This window comes from Heteronotia binoei, chromosome 21 (assembly GCF_032191835.1).
Source record: "Heteronotia binoei isolate CCM8104 ecotype False Entrance Well chromosome 21, APGP_CSIRO_Hbin_v1, whole genome shotgun sequence".
NCBI classification, from domain to species: Eukaryota; Metazoa; Chordata; class Lepidosauria; order Squamata; family Gekkonidae; genus Heteronotia; species Heteronotia binoei.
In genome coordinates this window covers 84410907-84431230 of record NC_083243.1, presented here as the reverse complement: position 1 = coordinate 84431230, position 20324 = coordinate 84410907, and the positions used below count along the sequence as shown (strand labels likewise).

Genomic DNA, 20324 nt, shown 5'->3' with positions numbered 1-20324 from the left:
AGGACCTGTCCTTTTACTCCATGACTCTCAAGCTTTCTAAGGAGCCTTTGATGAGGAACTTTATCAAAAGCTTTCTGGAAGTCAAGGTAAACAACATCTATCGGGTCTCCTTTGTCCACATGTTTGTTCACCCCCTCAAAGAAATGTAACAGGTTAGGGAGGCAAGATCTTCCCTTACAGAACCCATGCTGAGTCTTCCTCAATAACCCGTGTTCATCAATGTGCCTACTCATTCTGTCCTTGATAATGGTTTCTACCAACTTTCCCAGTATTGAAGACAGACTGACTGGCCTGTAATTTCCCGGATCTCCTCTGGAACCCTTTTTAAAGATGGGGGTGACATTTGCTACCTTCCAGTCCTCAGGAACGGAGGCAGATTTCAATGAAAGATTACAGATTTTTGTTAGAAGATCCACAAGTTCAACTTTGAGTTCTTTCAGAACTCTCGGATGTATGCCATCCGGACCCGGTGACTTGTTAGTTTTTAATTTGTCTATCAGTTGTAGGACCTCCTCTTTTGTTACCTCAATCTGACTCAGGTCTTTCAACACCCCTTCCAAAATTAGTGGTTCTGGGGCGGGCAAAAAGTTCTCGTCTTCCAAAGTGAAGACGGAGGCAAAAAATTCATTTAGCTTCTCAGCCATTTCGCTATCCTCCTTCAGTAATCCTTTTACCCCATGGTCATCCAAGGGCCCCACTGCCTCCCTGGCTGGTTTCCTACTTCTAATATATTTGAAGAAAGTTTTATTGTTGGTCTTTATGTTTTTTGCAATATGCTCCTCATAGTCCCTTTTTGCCTGCCTGATCACAGTCTTGCATTTGATTTGCCACAGCCTGTGTTCCCTTTTACTAATCTCACTTGGACTGGTTTTCCACCGCTTAAAGGAGTCCTCCTTACCTTTTACAGCTTCCATTACATTGTTTGTTAACCATGCAGGCCCTTTCCTATGCCTGTTTGTGCCTTTCCTAACTTGTGGTATGTATTTTATCTGAGTTTATAGGATTATAGTTTTAAATAGTGTCCAAGCTTCCCCAAGGGTTTTGACCGTATGTACCTTTCCTTTCAGTTTCCTCCTCACATGCCTCCTCATCTCAGTGTATTCACCCCTTTTAAAGTTAAACGTGGTTGTGGCGGTCTTTTTGGATAACTCCCTATTTATACAAACAGTGAAATCAATAACATTATGGTCACTGCTCCCAAGCGGCGCAATCACTTTTACATCTCTCACCAAGTCTTGGTCATTACTTAGGACCAAATCCAGGATCGCCCCACCCCTGGTAGGTTCTGAGACCATCTGCTCCATAGCACAGTCATTGAGAGCATCAAGAAACTCAATCTCTTTCTCTCGACCAGAAAACATTGACCCATTCAATCTGCGGGTAGTTAAAATCACCTATTACGACACAGTTTTTACGTTTAGCCGCTATCTTTAAGCCCTCCATCATATTATAATCGTCCTCTCTCTTTTGATTTGGGGGGCGATAACAAACTCCCATAGTTAAATTTCCTTTTGGGCCCTCTATTTCAACCCAAAGCATTTCTAAAAGGGAATATAGTTCTCTGACCTCAGTCTTACTGGACCATATATCCTCTCTGACATACAGAGCCACCCCACCTCCAACCCTTCCCTCCCTATCCTTCTGATATAGCTTATATCCAGGAATCACCGTGTCTCACTGATTCTCCTCATTCCACCAAGTTTCTGAAATTTCCACAATGTCTATATTTTCTCCCAACACTAAACATTCCAATTCACCAATTTTACTTCGAACACTTCTAGCATTTGCATACAAACATCTATAATTTCCCAGGCAAGCTAGGCCCACCACCTTCCTCCTGCCGCCTCGAGACTCTGGCAGACAGTCCATACTGTTTGTCACCTTCACAGTAGACAACTCTGGACAACCTTCACAGTGGACAACAAAAAGAGTGAGGAACCAGTCAGGGTCAACTTGGGAGGGTGACCACTATAAGTTTTTCCCCAGTCACCTTCCCTCAGTCCCTCAAGCTCACACTCTTAAAAACTTTGTCAGAAATCAAAATATGGCACCAGACATTTTCAAAAACCACAAAGAATATTTATTGGTTCATAAAAGAGAAGGGAGGGGGTAAAATAATATTAATTTGGATATTTAAAGGCAAATCAGTTGGCAGGCAGTTCAAAATAAACTATCTCTGATCACCAGAGATTTGTTAGGCTGAATTAATTTCAACAGGCAGGCTTTTAAAAATATATACATATAAATATATACTCTCTCTCTCTCTCTCTCTCTATATATATATATATATATATATATATATATATATATATATACAAGCAGTGTCTACCTTGCGCTAGGAACACTAGCAGAGATTAAATAGTCGTAAGCTGGACTTCATAAATCATAAAATAATAAAAATCCACACACTAAGGACTTCTGACTTGTGCCAGATCACTTTTCCCTCACAGACATACACACTAGCATTCAAGATTCACACTTCTGAGAGCTAATTTCCAGCTCCTCACTCCTGTGTGTCCCACCCAGCTAGATTTCTAGTCTGTATCTTGGGATTCCTTCTAGCCGCAAGAATCCATTCCTCTCTTCAGAGTGTTAGAGTGTTCTCAGTTTCACTAGAAGTCTGTCCTGTTGTGCCGACAGACCTCTACAGAGAGTTTTGCTTCACAGAAGGTGCCTGGCTGTGACCCCCCTTTTGACCAAAAACTCTCTCACTGACAGAAGCTTTGTATTCAGCTCTGTCCACACAAGGAACTCAGCCCCACTGGCTGTTCTCAGCTCCTTCCAGTTGCTTCCCACAACAACTCAACAGTTTAACTAACCAGTCTCCACTCCCCTGTTCAGTACTCAATCTCCAACAGAACACTCCAAACTAAAACCCTGAGATGTTTTTCCCCCTCCAAGCGTCTCTCTATTTGCTACATTTCCGTTTCCATAGCTGCAGCCCAGCCAATCATTGCAAGGCTGTTCCCAGCTTCCAGGCTAACTTGCCTGAGTCTGTCACAGGAGCAGTCATCTCTTCATTGCCAGTTTTTGCAGGGTTTCACTGGGAGTGTCCTGGTCAATGGTCAGTACAGTCCTAAGCAGAGTTGTCCCATTCTAAATCTGTCAGAGTAATTCAACTTAAAATTGTTTGACCTTAGGATTGCTCTGTATACCTTTTAAAAGCTGATGATTTGTAAATCCATTTGTTGAAAAGTATTTTTTTTCAAGATTTATAATATATATAAGAGTAATTCAAATTTAGTCACCTGCAGCTTTCCATTAGGGAGCCATTTATACTGAATGTTAGCTGTGTGGAGTAGAGCAGTTACATTCTTCAGTGATTTTCTAATCTGTAATGCCTCATGTGGAATGTCTGGGAACACTAAAATATGCAATTCCTTAAATATAATATAGCCTTTCCTTCTAGCCTCATCTAAAATGTGATTACAGGTTCTCCAATCTGCAAATTGTGCAGTCAGATCTCTAGGATCCTTCCTATTGATATTTGACTTCGCACCCAGTCTGTAAGCTCTGATAATCAGAGGTGCTGCAGCAGAGTCTGAAGGGAAGATTGAAGCAAGCCAGTTTGAAGTAAAGCAGCTTAAATCCATATTATTTTTTGAGCCCTCTGGCAGATCCCTAAAAGTAGTTTTGACCAATCCTAATAATTACCCAGTTTCCCACTGCCTTTGTCTTGAAGCTTTGCATACAGTTTTATAACAATACACTTTACTATGGAATGTATAATCCATGCTATAATCCATGCTATAAAATGTGGTATCCTGTTTCATATAGATATACTTGTGAGAGAAATTTGATCACTTTGCCAAGCTATGCATGGTGTTGGTGAAATTTGCCCGTGGAATTGTTCTTATCCTGTTAAAGTTGGACAAGATTGTATTCTGAGAGATTTTAGCAATTTATTTCATGTGGGCCTTTGAAGAATTCTGCACTTAACAATGATTGGCCTGTTCTTTGCAAAATACTGCTTGCTTGTACTCTACAAATAAAGCCATCTTTAAAAAAAAAGACATTAAGGATGTTATGGTTTGTTGAAGTTTCTATTTACTTACTGAGATTTCCTGAAAAAAGCAATAACACTGTGTGCTAGGCACATACTGTGTGTGACTGTAGAATCATAGAGTTGGAAGAGACCTCCTCCATGGTCATTTAGTTCAAACCCCTGCATAATTATTATTATTATTAATTGTTATTTAACTTAATCTGAATTGTATTTAACTATTTTAATTGTTTTTAATGTATTGATGGATTTTAGTGTAATCATGGTGTAAACCATGTCATGTGAGCCGCCCTGAGCCCGCTTCGGCGGGGGAGGGCGGGATATAAGAATAAATTTATTATTATTATTATTATAATGAAGGAACTTCACAAATACCTCCCCCCTATACATACATCCCCAGTGACCTCTGCTCCATGTCCAGATGGCAAAAACCTCCAGGATCCCCTGGCAAACTGGGCTGGAGAAAAATTGCTGACTGACCCTAAAGTGGCAGTCAGCATTTCTCTGAGCGTGTAAAGAAAGGGCCATGAGAACTAAGCACTGATGCAACCCTTGCTGCCCTCCTTCTCATGATCTGCCTAATTCACAGAATTAGCATTGCTGTTAGCCATTTAGCCTCTGTTTAAAAACCTCCAGGGAAGGTGAGCATACCACAAACTGAGGAACTGAAATGCATATCTCTATGAAGTAATAAAATTGTTTAGAAGAAGGAATGAAAATGGGAATGCCGCATTTGGACTGCACTGGAATAAGTGACCTCTTGATTCAAGTATAAGAGGTTACAACCTTTCAATTTCTGCCTTTTGTTAAATATGGGAGGGTTTTTTCCTCCCTGTCTTTTGTCACTCAACATAACTAAGGTCTGTTGTCCTGCTAGAATTAAAATATCTGATTGCTCTGTGTTTTGGAAATCTTGGCAGCAGAGTTTTATTCAGGTTTTATCAGGCAGAACTGGAGTCTGTAGCAACAAATCAATTATACTGGTGCAGTTGTTGAGACAGGAGTGTTTAATCAAAACTCTAGAGACTTGCCTTAACATGCTGTTGTGAAGTATGTTATGAAGAAGGTTGACTCATTCTAGTCTTTCATGTGAAGCATATTGTGAAATATGGAACTAACAAAAGGCTGGACAAAAATTTAGTGTGTAAGGTGTTGCAGAGTGCATAAATAAACCTGCTTGATAAGGGTGAGGTTGTATTTTTTTAGCTGAATGTTTTCTTATGTAGAATGGCGCATCAAAGCCTGCTGTGGTTCTGTTTTCAGTAACAGGAGAGAAAACAGATAAATTAGGCACAACAAATGACCATGTCTCCAGTTTTTTATCATGTAGTTTGAGTGGATACAAAAAAAGTTTGTGTTATTTTCTAAAAAAGTAGAATTTACATTTTTATTATGTATTTGTACTGTAAATATTTTGCTCTGAAGGTCAACAGCCATGTGCTTTCTTTAATTTTATATTGATTATCTGATGTTTGGTTTCTTCTGATGATGGTGTTTGTCCTCTAGACAGACATGGTAAAGGACATCTTGTATGTGAAGTTTTGAGCAGTGGCCTCATTTTAATTCTTTTTCCATACACCATACCTCTGTTTATGGTTTGGGTGTATTATTAATAGGTTTGAAATGCCACTGTCATCTCCTCTATTCCATAATGATTATGAGCTCCCAACTCCAGTGAAAATGTGACTTCCTCACCTGGGATCAAAAGAACATTACTAACAATCAAAAATGCACTGCTGCAGTGATACTTAGGGACTCAGGAGCCACATGTGGCTCTTTCACATACCATATGTGACCCTTCTGAGCGCTGTTGCCTGGTGTGGGACTTCCATCACATTTTGTGAAAGGGGCAAGGAGTTTTCCTTGTAGCTTCCTGGTGCTTGAAAAAAGCAGTCAGTGGAGGAATGGTTACACTGAAAGGCACCCTGAGGTTCTGGCCTCACATCAGAATTGAAGTAAATGTTAAACATAACTATAGGTGTTTATATAACTATATAGTTTTCTTGTGACATCCATTTGTTTTTAAATAGTCACTTTTGAAATGTGCTAATGTTTTAATACAAGTTCTGAAAAGGAAATCTTTATCATTGCTTTTGTGTTTCAGGTGATCCATGGATGGCTCATCATTTCTTCTCTTCTTCTGCTTTTCTTTTTTTCATTCATTTACCTAGGGTAAGTTTACCCCAAAAATATTTTGGGGCTCTCTCAATCAGTAATTGATCAGTCTTTCTTCATTGAGTTGTAAAGTTTACATTTCTCTAAAAGATTAAAGTTCAGAATGCGTCAAGATTAAAGACTTTTGTGTCCGCTTCTTGGAATTTGTTATACATGTTTCTTCCCCTCATGTTGCCCTCACAAATCCATCCTAGCCTGCTGGCTATTAACTGCAATCCAGTTGTAAAAGCTTTGGATTTCTGTGCTTTTCAGTGCAACTTATGGATAACCTCAGAGTCTTATCTGCAGAAAAGTGTATTTCTTAGTAAAGATCAAGGCTGAAAGATTGTGGCAGAATGGTGTAGTATAGTGCTTAAAAGCCAGGTTCAAATGGTGTGGTGTAATGGTTAAGACCCAGGTTCAAAGTGGTCAAATCCCTGCTCATGCTGTGGAAGCTTGCTGGGTGACATTGGGCCAATCACACACTCTCAGCCTAATCTACTTCCCAGGGGTGGTTGTAAGGATAAAAATGGAGGAGAGGAGAATTATATCAACCACATTGGGTCACTATTGAGGAGAGAAAGGAATGGAAAGGTCCCCTGTGCAAGCACCAGTCGGTTCAGACTCTGGGGTGATGTTGCTTTCACAACGTTTTCACGGCAGACTTTTTATGGGGTAGTTTGCCATTGCCTTCCCCAGTCATCTACACTTTTCCCCCAGCAAGCTGGGTACTCATTTTGCCGACCTTGGAAGGATGGAAGGCTGAGTCAACCTCAAGCTGGCTACCTGAAAACCCAGCTTCTACCGGGGATTGTGAGCAGAGCTTAGGACTGCAGTACTGCAGCTTTAACACTTTGTGCCACAGGGCTCTTTTGAGGAGAGAAGTGGGGTATAAATTTAATATATAAAGAAGAATTGTTACAAATACTGCCAAGGTTTGTGTACAATTTAATAAAGGCTGTTTGTGAGCATGTAATATATAGCTATGAGAGAGAGCGAGAGAGAGCCACCCAGGAGCATGGTATTTTGTTTGTCTTTAATTGCTTTTTTAAAAAGCAGCATGGGTTTAGTGGGCAATGAGTGCCAGAGACATGAATTCATATAAATATTGCTTGATAATAGATATATCCAGTTTCTGGGGCAAAAGCAAGACTAAGAGCGTGATACTTTGCATTGCTTTATAGTCAAGAGTCCAACACAAAAATACATTGCCCTTTTGCTCTAACATACAGAAAAAGCACTTCCACAGTTTTTTATGAGCCAAAGAGGTGGTGAGGCACATAAGATCCTTGCTGATCAACCTACTGCCTTCAGAGATTGGCCCAAGATTCTATGCCCTAGTTAAAAGCCATAAGGAAGTGGACTTTCTCCCTCTTTTAGGGCAGTCTGGATAGACCTGTCTGGTTCTGGTTTGTTTGTCTTACACAGAATGCTGCAACAGCTGTTGCAGCAGAAGGTTCTACTTACACCTCAGTAGCTTCAACACAGAATAGACATAGGACTGCATATTGTTTCTGAATGGCAGACTGATTTGGACTATTGCTGTCCACAAAAAAATAAAATTGAAAACTTTCAGTGCCATTCTAAGCAGAACTATGCCCTTGTTTGTCCATTGAAGTCAGTGCTTAATTCTCATCACTGTTGCATGTTGAATCCTTTAAATTGCCTCCAGTGCTACAAATTCTGGTTTAAAAGGAACTCTTGAAAGATTTGTAGGATTCTTCCATTCCCTCTATGTTGATGCCCTTTTAAAGATATTTCACTTTTTCATTAGTAGTTCATTTATTCTAGTTGACTCTTGAGTTTCAGTATCTAATTTTGTATGCATTTTGTGACTGAAGCAGTTATATCACGTCAAATTGTTCTTTTAAGTTAGAAGTTCTTCAGAGTCAAGATTAAAAACTGGCTAATAAACAGGAAACAGAGTGAGTATAAATGGGCAGTTTTCATAGTGGAGGGTGGTAAGCAGTGGGGCTCAGTACTTGGTCCAGTGCTTTTTAGCTTATTCATTAATGATTTGGAGTTGGGAGTAAGCAGTGAAGTGGCTAAGATTGCAGATGACAACTATGTTATTCAGGGTGATAAGAACCAGGGAGGATGATGAAGTGCTCCAGAGGGATCTGTCAAGACTATGCAAGTGGGTGTCAACATGGCAAATGAGATTCATCGTGGGCCAAGTGCAAAGTAATGCACATAGGAGCCAAAAAATCCTAACTATAAATACACATCGATGTGGTCCAAACTGGTGGAAACTGATCAGGAGAGAGATCTTGGAGTCATGACAGATAACTCACTATAAATGTTGACTCAGTATGCGATGACAATAAAAATGGCAAAAAGGGAACTAAAAACAAGTTAGCCAGTATCATAATGCCGTTGTATAAATTGATGATGTGGCCTGGTTTGGAATACTGAGTACAGTTCTGGTACAGTTCTGACTCTTCAAAAAAAACATTATAGCATTGCAGAAAGTGCAGAAAAGGGCAGCTGAAATGATTATCACTGAAGTGGGACGCATTCACTCACCTGGGCCTTATACCTGCCTTTCCTTCCCAAATCACCCTGCAGTGGCAGCACATATCAGTGAGTGAAGGGAAGGCATTTAAATTTTTCCCTTTCCCCACTGAGGCAAGCTGCTGCCGTGGTGCACCTTGGGGAGGTATTTAAATTTTAATATCTTTCCTTCCTGAGTTGCACTACAGCAACAGCTCACCTCAACAAGGAAAGGGAAGGTACCATCTCTTTAAATCCCTTACCTTGTTGAGGCATGCTGCCACTGCAGCACAATTCAGGGAGGGTGCAGTGGCATGTCTCAGTGAGCGAAGGAAAGGCATGTCTCTTTAAATACCGTCCATTCCCTTGTTGAGGCAGTAGGGAGGGTATTCAAAGAGGCATACCTTCATTGCCTCACTGAGGCGTGCTGCTGCTGTGGCACAACTCGGGGAGTGTAGGGGTGGTATGGAGTTGAATAAATTTGGCTGTAGTGATTATTTCCTGAATCCCAGTATATACTGATATTTTTCAAGTTTGAAGAAATTAGTTTTATACCCCACCTTTCACTCAGAGTCTCAGAGCAGCTTACAGTCTCCTTTCCCTTCCCCTCCCCCAAACCCTGTGAGGTAGGTGGGGCAGAGAAAGCTCCTTCAAGGACTGCTCTTGAGAGAGCAGCTTTTTCAAGAACTGTGACTGACCCAAGGTCACTCAGCAGGTGTATGTGGGGGAGTGGAGACTCAAACCCAGTTCTCCCAGATTAGAGTCCGCAGATTTCCTCTCTCCTTCCTCTTGGTAGACTCCATATCTTCACCTTTCTCTGCTTCCCTCTCTCCTTCCAACTCACCAATTACAACATACTTTTGATCTGGCCCATCTTCAGCTATACTTATTACTTCGTTTATACCCCACATTTCTTCGCAGTGGGGACCCAAAGCAGCTTACATCATTGGCATCTGCTCCTGTAATGTAAGTTATGCTGAAAGAGAGTGACTGGCCCAAGGTCACCCAGTGAGCTTCCACAGCAAAATGGTGATTCAAATTTGTGTCTCCCAGATCCTAGTCTGAATCTAACCACTATACCACACTGGTTTTCATGGGATGGATACTGTTGAACAGTAGCAAGTAGCCTGGGTGAGCGGTGCAAGTAGTGTATCAAGTTGCCCAGTGGCTGCTACCAGGTCAGGTCTCGATAAGCCCTCCCTCAAAAGCCGAAACTGTCCTGAAAAGGGTCCTATCTCTGCCATTGACGGACAGAAAGCAAAACTTAAGGCTGTGTGTTTGTTTAACAGTAGCCACTGAGGGCATTAGTTTCTTAAAAGCAGCATATGCTGCTTCTGTTATGGGGGGGGGGGCGGTATTCTTTTTAAGATTTAAGATTTTTCTGCAAATCTGAGAATTTTTCAGTTTTTTAGGAACATCCATGTATTCTGTTCATAGCTGTAGTCTCTAAATGTAAGTATCTGCAGATTTGGCTATGTGCAGAATTAGATTTATTGATATCCTGGTTATCTTTCAATTCTGGAGATAAGAAGCAAAAGGGTGACAAAGGAATGTTCTACACAGAACTTCTTGAATAAATCAAAGCATATCATAGTAGAGCTTGAACTATTTACTTTTTTCAAAACTGATCTTTCCCCCCGTAAGTTGTAATCTAGTTTAAAATACTAAGAGTTAACCTTGAGACTAGCACCCCCCCCCCCAAAAAAAGATTTACTTGCTTTGATGATCTGTGCCATTTTGTTTTTTCCACCTCTGATACAATAGTAATCTTTTAATCTTTTGTGTGTTTTATAGGGAGGTTTTTAAGACTTACAATGTTGCCATGGACTACATTACCCTCGCTCTCATGATCTGGAACTTTGGTGTGGTAGGAATGATCTGCATTCACTGGAAAGGTCCCCTCCGACTCCAGCAAGCCTATCTCATTATGATAAGTGCTTTAATGGCTCTGGTCTTCATCAAATACCTTCCTGAATGGACTGCCTGGCTCATCTTGGCAGTAATTTCAGTGTACGGTAAGATCTTGGAGCCAAAAATTGTACTTCATACAATGGTGCCTACTTATTCTATTTTTCCATTATATTTATTCAAATCCTAGGAAATTAAAATCAAGAACAAGACTGTTTTACTTACGTGGATTTGGAGGTGCTGTATTGTAAGTCCATATATAATAATAATGCCTCTGTAGATCTTTTCATGATAAGAACAGTGATTTATTTTCACAGCATTGTTACTTTCATTTCCCTCATTTCTTTAAGAGGTTTTTCTGCCCCTTTAAACAGAGTTTGCAGAAAGCCTGAAAAACAGCTGAGCAGCTTGCTCCACACCACACAGCTGTTTCAGCCTGTCTTCTGCAATCCCTTTAAACAAACTGAAAAACAGCTGTGGGACAGGGAGGCACTCCCTGCCATGCAGCTCTTTTTGGGCTGTTTTTGCACTGTCCTTCTGCAGTCCCTTTAACTTTTAATGGGACTGCATAACACAGCCCAAAACAGTTGCGCATCAGGGAGCACCTCCCTACTGCACAGCTGTTTGGTTTTTTTTGGACTGTCTTCTGCAGTCTATTTAAAGGGACCTATGAAGAAAGGTTGAAGGAGCTGGGGGTGTTAAGCCTGGAGAGGAGGCGACTGAGAGGTGATATGATCACCATTTTCAAGTACTTGAAGGGCTGTCATATAGAGGATGGTGTGGAATTGTTTTCTGTGGCTCCAGAAGGTAGGACCAGAAGCAGTGGGTTGAAATTAGATCAAAAGAGTTTCCGGCTCAACATTAGGAAGAACTTCCTGACTGTTAGAGTGGTTCCTCAGTGAAACAGGCTTCCTCAGGAGGTGGTGGGCTCTCCTTCCTTGGAGGTTTTTAAGCAGAGGCTAGATGGCCATCTGACAGCAATGATGACCCTGTGAATTGAGGGGGGGAGGTATTTCTGAGTTCCTGCATTGTGCAGGGGGTTGAACTAGATGGCAACAGTTAAGTTGTTTGTTGGGCTGTCTTCTGCAGTCCTTTTAAAGTTTCAAAGGATAGCAGAAGACAGCCCAAAACAGCTGAGCAGCAGGACCATCTTCCCACCATTTAGCTTTTTTTGCGACTTTTAACAGGAAACAAAAAGCAGAGGTTTAATGGGACTTGGAGTCCCTTTAAGTCCCCACTTTCTGCTCCATCCATGAACCACTCTAAAAGTTCACAGAAGTTCAGAATTCAACATGGATTTTACATTGTGGTTTGGTTCATGCCCATCTCTAATTCACAACCACTGGGCAACTTTATACTACCTTACTTGCATGTCTAACTGAGGCCTGACTGCTTACTACTGCAGCTGCTCCACATCAATATCGTGAAGTGGTTAGAGCTTCAGAGTAGGTTTGAATCCCCACTCTGGTGTGGAAACTCACTGGGTGACTTTGGGCCAGTTACACAGTGTTAGCCTAACCTTACTGTCCTGTTGTGAGGATAAAATGGAGCAGAAAAATGATGTAAGTTGCTTTGGGTCTCCATTGGGGACAAAAGAAAAGTATATATTACGTAAATTAAGATGGAGGGCAGATAAAAGTTTGGTTTGCTGGTGGTTGGAAAATAGAGACACAGGAAAGTGTTGATGATATGGAAGGTTGCCAGGAGGAGAGAAAGAGGGCGTAGTGTGGGTTGGGGGATACAGTGAGGCATCCCCTATGAGTCCTTGAGGCTTCCTCACTGCAACAACTGATCCTGACCTGGCAGCTGGCATCTCACAGAATTTTCCTGCATTACAGGCAGCCGGGGAGGAGGGAAGGAGGGAAAGCTGAATATAGGAGGGCATATAAAGGTAGGTTGGCTTGTGTGTAAAAAAGAAGGAAGGAAGTAGGACAAGGAAGAGGCTATTGGGCCTTTCAGAGAAAGGAAAGAGTAAATAGGGAGTGGTAAATGAGATGCCCCTTCAAAGTCCTTGCATTATTCCATTTGTATAATATGTAAGGAGAAGTACTATAAGGGAGAAGTACTATATTCCTCTAACATTTGGGTAAATGTCTGGCTCCTCTGAGTGGTATGTCCAAAGGGAAATAAATGGTGATGGCAGGTTGGGGATAAGCAGCACAGTTCCTTTGATATGCTGGAATGTAAAACAGTTGTGCATCCCTAATGGCTTATTAACAGAATGGCTTTGGAAGGACAGGCATAGGAAAGAGTGGCTGAGTTACTGCCATCAAAGACAATGTATGCTCTTTTTTTGGCAAATAGATAATAGCCATTCTACATTCTACAACATGCCAGAATTGGATTTAACAACCTGTGCTGGTCATAAAATAGTATTCCTTTTAAAAGAACATGAACCCTGCTGGATCAGACCAATAGTCCATCTAGTCCAGCATCCTAACTCACACAGTGGATAACCTGTTCCTCTGGACAGGTAACAATAGGGCATAGAGGCCAAGGCTCTGATGTTGCCTCCTAACTCTGGGATTCAGAGGATTAGTACCTCTGAATGTGGAGGTTCCCTCCAGTCACCTTTGGCTAGTAGCTATTGATAGACTTATCCTCCATGAATCTGTTTAATCCCCTTTCAGACCTCCTTATTCCTGTGACCATCACTACATCCTCTGGCAGTAAATTCCACATTTTAATCATGCCGGGTCTTCGGTACCCCTCCCGGTCTCCCGGCATCACCGTTGCCCCTCCCGGGCACTCTGGGGCGTTCCCCGGAGGTCTCAGAAACAGGGGGGTGGGCGCTGGGTTACTTCACCGCAGGCCCCCGTTCCCCTCTTGGCTGTGCCGTGGCTCCTGTCCCTCTCTCGCGCGAGGCAGCCTCTTTGCGCATCAGCCAGCTTCCTCAGCGACCTCCTCCCTCCCTCCTTTTATGCTTCCCGACCCATCCTTCCCCCTTCCCGGGTCCTGCCCCTCTCTGGCTCCCCCCCCCCTTCAAAGCCCCAGACCCCGGGAGAGGCGCGCCGGGACTGGGCTGACTGGGCGTGCCTCAGGCGTCCTAGCCCTCGGCTGCGTGCTGCGATGGAGCGTCTCGCGCTGCGACGAGACAAACGGCTCTCCCCCTCCTGGCCCGGTGCTGGGCTCAGCTTCTCCCTCTTGCTCTCCGGCGTCTTGCCCTGGCCAGACTTCGCGGACTCGAAGCCAGGCTCGCCGTCTGGGAGGCGTAGCTCGGGTGGCTGCTGTCGCCCCGTCAGTCGAGGTGAGGGGTGGGGCTGCCACGGGGGCTTGGAGAGGTGGGGAAGGCTCTTGGGGCGACGACGAGGCCTTGGAAAGGCTGGCAGGCGCCGGGGGGTCTCCTCCGCGCAGTCCCCGCCCGGGCTGGGCGGGACAAATCAGTATCTGTGTGAAGTAATATTTCCTTTTGTCCATCCTGAACCCACTGCCCATCAGTTTAATTGGATGCCATTGAGTTCTAGTATTTAGGGAGATGAAGAAAAGTTTCTCTTTATCAACTCTCTCCACCCCATTCATAATTTTATAAACCTTTTATCATGCCCACCGTTCATCACTTTTCTAAACTTGGTTGCCGTCCCCTGTACTTTTTCAGCTATACACAGTATTCCAAATGAGACCGCACCATAGATCTATGCAGGGGCATTACAATGTTGACTGTTTCTCAATCCCTTTCCTAATAATCCTTAACGTAGAGTGCCTTTTTCACTATTGCAGCACACTGGGTTGGCTTTTTTTTTTTACCTATCCACTGTGACCCCAAGATCTTTCCCCTCTCACTATCAGCAAATTCAGAGCCCATCAACCTATACTCAAAGCTGGGGTTTTTTTGTCCATTGTTCATCACCTCATACTTACCAGCACTGAACTTCATTTGCCACATTGTTACCCACTCACCCAGATTGTGGGGATCCTCCTGGAGCTCTTCACAGTCAGCCTTGGCTGTGTGAAGGCCAGCAGGGTTTCTGGCACCCTAGGCCCCACCCCTGCCCCCACATTGGGCAGACCCAGGAAGGCGAGAACAGTGGGGCACTGCTCATGTGCACTCCTCAGAGCCTGCCTTCCCTGGAAGATTTATATAGTAGGTATATTATTATTTGAATTTGGTTGGTATTTTATTTAAATCTTGTAGTTTTTTGTATATCTCATATTGTACGTATGTTCTTTTGATAATCAATAAACTTTATTTAAGGGTTTTTTTAAAACTCTCTTTCTGGGTCTTCTGAAACCTGGAATAGGCCCTGGTTAAATGAGTGATAGATTAAGTCAGCAAGGATGCCCAAACATTCTGGTATCAGTGGAACTTCTTGAAGGATAATTGACAGTGGTTACTGCAGAAGCTCATGTTTACCCTCATAGTCATACCATGTAATACTACACATTTTGGTGTACACAGATGCCACTTTATCTCATTTTCATGAAGAGGGGAGAGAATCATAGCTTTTGATAGCATGGTGGAAGGAAGAGACCTTTTGAGTTGTTCCAGGAACGAACTGACCTTCATTTTGCCAAGACCAGCATAGCATAGCTGAGTCATCTTGATTAACAGTTGGATTGGATGAGAGGGAGGAGCAACCTGTTAATTGTTTGGCTTTAAGGATAAAAGCCAAGATGGGGGAAAGCTTTATCATCACATGCATCATCTGAGGCAGGGAACTCCCCTGCCTTTTGAATTTGAGTAAATTTTGCCTGTTTTTTTAAATTGTAATTCATGCTTCACCTGACGTTGAAGCTCATTACCCTGGCTATTTATTGCTAAGCCAGGCTATTTGGCACTTTTTATGATAATAAAACTATTTTGCCTGATCTGCTGGATTTGTGTGTGTGGACTTTGGAACCGAGTATCACAGAAGAAAATCCAAGCCTGAAGCATACACATGGTTTTCCCTACATATGTTTAGAGTATTCCAGCACAGACCTGAATTACTGAAGCAAATTGCTTTCCATAGATTCTGGATGTGAGGGCAATGTGGCTGCAACAACTGTCCATTGATCGCCAGGGTGGATTCGGCTAATCTGGCTGGCTAGGCGGGTGTCCCCTACCTCCCTCACCGCTCCATGGGCGTCCCTCCCATAGATACTTTGAATTGCTTATTGAATTCCTCCTAGCCAGTAAAGTAGCTGAGGGCTTTGTCTTGAACCATTTTATTAAGAGTGCTAGACTTTCTTAGCTGTATGGGTTTCATACAGTTTCTAATCTGAATGCATTTATTACTATTAACTGGTGCTTGATTAAATCAATTCTTAATAGTATTTGTTATATGCAATCAAAATGTTAGCTCTGCAGAGCAGAAACCCTGCACAAGGGTTATATGTCTTTTGTTGGACTAGCTAGTGTTCAGAATGCCATGTATATTTGTAAGATACTATATTGTCAAAGTTTGGATTTTTAATTTTTCTCTTAACCACATCATAGTGCCTGTCTTCCAGATCTGGTTGCGGTCTTGAGTCCTAAAGGGCCTCTTCGTATGCTGGTTGAAACAGCTCAAGAAAGAAATGAAACATTGTTCCCAGCACTCATTTACTCATGTAAGTGTAGAGATTTGTAATCTAATACATTTTTAAACTGAAAGAAAATGTTACTAAACCAGCTGATATTCTACTGAAGTTCATGAGGCTAGTTGAGCAGTTGTGGGTCATGTTTTCATTTCCTTGGGCCCTCAGGTCTTTATTTTTTGTTGGCTCAAAATTTTGAACTATGTTCTGTATAAGATGTCCCAAAATTAAAAAAAGAACACTTTGTGCTTTTAAGACTGTTTTATGTAATATTGTGGAAATGTAAGGAGAAAAATGTGAGTGGTTTTGGTTTGGTTAAAGTGATAGATCAGTTACAAAAACACATCTCTTGGAGTTGGATCCATACTCTTTTAAAAGCAGAGTGAAGCCCATGGAAGAGAATTTAACACCTTTCTCTTCTTTCCCTAGCTCCTATACCTCCCCAGAAATTGTTGTGAAAGATCAGGGGATCATTGAGGAATGTGTGGAAAGTGATATGGGGAGCTGCAGTGGGAAAGGAGAGTAGGCATAAATCTCCACATGCACACACTCCTGCAAATGAAGCCAGGAGCATATGCAAATGGGATGGCGAAGTGATTTCTTCCCCTTCCTTCTGAAGCATACGTCCTATGACTTCTTTTCCCTAGAGTCCAGAAGACTAGTAAAAAGACAGGAAGGTGGCAAAAAAAAAATGAATCTTGCTGCCTGTATCCTGTTGTGATTAGCATTGTCTACCAGCGTTCCCTCTAATGTGCACTAGAGCACGGATTTCTGGACCTCAGCACAGGTCTGAGGAGTGGACGGCCATTCAGTGCTCCTTTTTGTTCCTCCATTCCAGAGCAGGGGGAAGTGAAACAGAGCACTGAAAAGGCTTCCTTCCATTGAAACCAACCAACCAGGCAGATCCGCCTGGCAGCTAGTTGGTTCCCAAGGGAGGAAGCCTTTAAATCCCTCCATTTCTCTCCCCTCTGCTTCAGAGTGGGGGGAAACAAAAGGGAACACTGAAAAGACTTCCTCCCATTTTGTCTTTCTGTCTTCCCTTCTTTCTCTCAAGAGGAGTTTTCTCAGAGCTCTCTCAGCCCTATCAACCTCACAGAGTGTCTCTTGTGGGGAGAGAAAGGGGAAGGAGATTGTCAGCTGCTCTGAGAACTCAGAGTGAAGCGTGAAGGTATAAATACTCCTCCTCCTTCTCTTATTCCTCTTTTTGTCTCTTTGTCTCTTTCTTTCTTTTTCTGTTTCTCTCTCTGTGTCTTTCTGGTAATAAAGGGAAGAGAGATGATATTTGAATACAAGCATACCCAGCTTCAAGAGGGGGTTAGATAAAAATATGGAACAGAGGTCCATCAGTGGCTATTAGCCACAGTGTGTGTGTGTGTATAAATTTCTGGCCACTGTGTGATACAGAGTGTTGGACTGGATGGGCCATTGGCCTGATCCAACATGGCTTCTCTTATGTTCTTAGTTTCCATAAACAAAAGCTGGTTAGTGAACATTATGGGTTGTTCTGTTCTATTGTATTCTACAGAGCATATATATTGTATAGAATACAATTTTCATTGTAATGCCTTTTACTTGATCAGACTGTTAGCCTATCAAGGTCAGTATTGTCTACTTCGACTGACAGCAGCGCAGGATGAGTTCCTTCACATCACACGCTATCTGATTCTTTCATTTGGAGATGTTAGGGACTGAACCTAGTACTTTCTGCATGTAAGGCAGGTGCTCTACCACTGAGACATAATGCTTCCTCTTGATAATGAACACATGAAGCTGCACTTTACTGAGCTGACTTGTTGGTATAACAAGATCAGTGTTGTGTACTCTAATGGGCAGTGGCTCTCCAGGGTCTAACACAGAGGTTGTTTAAATCACCTATTGCTGCTTCCTTTTGACTGGAGGTGGTGATAATTATTTATTTATATTTTATGTTAGTATGTTTTGCATGTTTGTAGACTGAATTTTTTAAAAAATGTAGGCTCACTCACAACTTTAATCCAAGTAGGCTCACAATGTAGAACTTTGGTTTACAAGACTCCACAGAGGGAACATTTTTGTCTACCCTGACTGGCAGTAGACCTTTCATGTCACCTGCTCCCCAATTCTTTTAACTGGAGATGCTGGGGATTGAACTTGGTACTTCTACATGGAAAGCATGCTCTGCCATGGAGGCATGGCCCAATCCTGTCTTTTCTGCAAGCTCCACTTGATGGAAGTTGGTTTCCAATTCTAGAATCATTAATTTATTTACCCCTTTCTTTTTCCAATATTGTGGACTGGAGACAGAAAATATTTGGCCATTTTATCGCATTTCTATCAAATGTTTTAACCACTGGAGATTGAAAAGGTGTTGTGTGTGTGTGAAAGGATTTAAGAAAACCTGCACCTTTTAATATCTATGTAACCTGTTGGAATCTTTTAACTCCTACTGTGCAAGCTCACACATTGGGTGCTTTCACACGGCAATAGTTTACAAGTAGATTTTGCTATTCTTACATAGTAAAAATCTAGTTGCAAAGTGCATCATTTAGTGTGTGTGAACACACATATTGTCACCTGCTAATTCCTATCAAGTCAGCCAGTTCTGTAATTCCATTACTATTTTGTGGAACAGGCAGTTTTACTTTGAATGTCAAAATTTCAGTAGGAACAATGTCTTCTTGAATAATGACTAGGCAGCTGACAAACCAAGGAAATAACCTTCTCCCACTTTTATATACTTTGATTAGTGTGCTGTAAACTCTTGGTTAGATACATCCTTTTGTTTTTATAGATGTAAATTCACCCTGGCTTGTTTATGATGAAAATGAGTCGGGAAGTCTCCTGGGTTAATGTGCTCCCTCCTTTGTTTTTATGTCTTCTCATTGCATATAGAGCTTATATTTTTCTGTTTTAAAAGAAACTGTAGTTTGTCGTGATGCTGGAATTTAGGTGCTTTTTTCTTTACTATCAGTATTCTACAATTCTAGAAACAAACTATAGTTTGTTAAACTGAAACACCATAAACGGCACTTTCTTTCAAACCAGTAAGTTTTCAATGTCCATGAACTTTTCAGAGCTCCTCTGACCAGTGATTCCTAAGTAATGACTAAAAAAGTACTAAAGTACTAAGTTTCTAAAGGAAAATATGATAGACAAGAATTTAGCGGCTGATAAAGTTATATTTGGATCACTGTCTAGCTTCAGATATGGCAGGGGTGGCCAAGCTAGTTTCATGAAGGAGCCACATAGAGTACATGTCAGATTCTCAAGAGCTGCAAAGTGACTTGGGAAGGAGAGAGGGAGAGAAAGAGGGGGAATGGGAGAGGGAGGGGGAGAAGGAAGGAACAGAAGGAAGGAAGGAAGAGAGAGGAAGGGGGAGGGTGGGAGGGGAAACATGGAGAAAGAAACAAAGAAAGCAAATAGATGGGGGAGGGAGGAAGAGAGAGAGAGAGAAGGAAAGCAAATAGGCAGGAGAGGGAGGGGGAGATAAGGAAGGGAGAGACCAAGCGTAGAGGCTTCTCTTGCCAAGCGAGGCTTCTCTTGCCAGGGCTGCATGCAACAGGAGAGCTCTCCCTGCTGCAAGGAGATCCTAGAACCAGCTTCTCTACCTGGGCAGCTTAAACCACCCAGCAAGAGAAGCCTCCATGCTGGGGTCTCCTGCATGGTTTAAGTTGCCCGGGAAGAGAAGCTGGCCCCAAGATCTCCAAGTAGCATGGAGGTCTCCTCATTGCACAGACACCCTGCATGAAGATTTCTCTTGCCAGGCGGTTTAAGCTGCCTTGGAAGATAAACTGGCCCTGGGATCTCTGTGCAACAGGGAACTCTTTCCCTGTTGCATGCAGCCCCGGCTTAGAGTCTTCTCTTGGCAGGCAGTTTAAACTTCCCAACAAGAGAGGCTGTGGCCAGGATCTCCATGCAGTGGGGAGCTCTCTTCCAATTGCATGCAGACTCAGTTTGGAAGCTTCTGTTGCTGCCTGACAAGAGAATCCCCCAAGCCAGCCATGTTGCCAAGGGGGTAGAATCCTCCAAGCCAGCCATGATTGTCAAGGAGGAGTCATGGGGGGGGTGGCACACAAGAGCCACACCGGAGAGCGTGAAGAGCTGTATGTGGCTTAGGATCCACAGTTTGGCCACTCCTGAGATAAGGTATAACATCCCTTTGAGAATTACTGAATAATAAACATGATAAAAGAGTCCACCAGTTCCCAAAAGCAGTATAAAAGGAACACTGCAGTATAAAAGGAACATTTTATTAATTTTGTCTATGCCACAAGGACAAATACTATCTAAA

At 42.4% G+C, this 20324-nt stretch overlaps 1 protein-coding gene across 2 annotated transcripts in view; it reads left to right on the top strand.

Annotated features, from left to right (window-relative positions):
- PSEN1 (presenilin 1) overlaps positions 1-20324 on the top strand; it is a 65441-nt gene that overhangs the window by 24104 nt on the left and 21013 nt on the right. For both annotated transcript variants that reach the window (XM_060261443.1, XM_060261444.1), the window contains exons 5-7: positions 6108-6175; positions 10445-10665; positions 15989-16087. In XM_060261443.1, coding sequence (XP_060117426.1) covers positions 6108-6175; positions 10445-10665; positions 15989-16087 — 388 coding nt within the window. The remainder of the gene's footprint in view (positions 1-6107; positions 6176-10444; positions 10666-15988; positions 16088-20324) is intronic.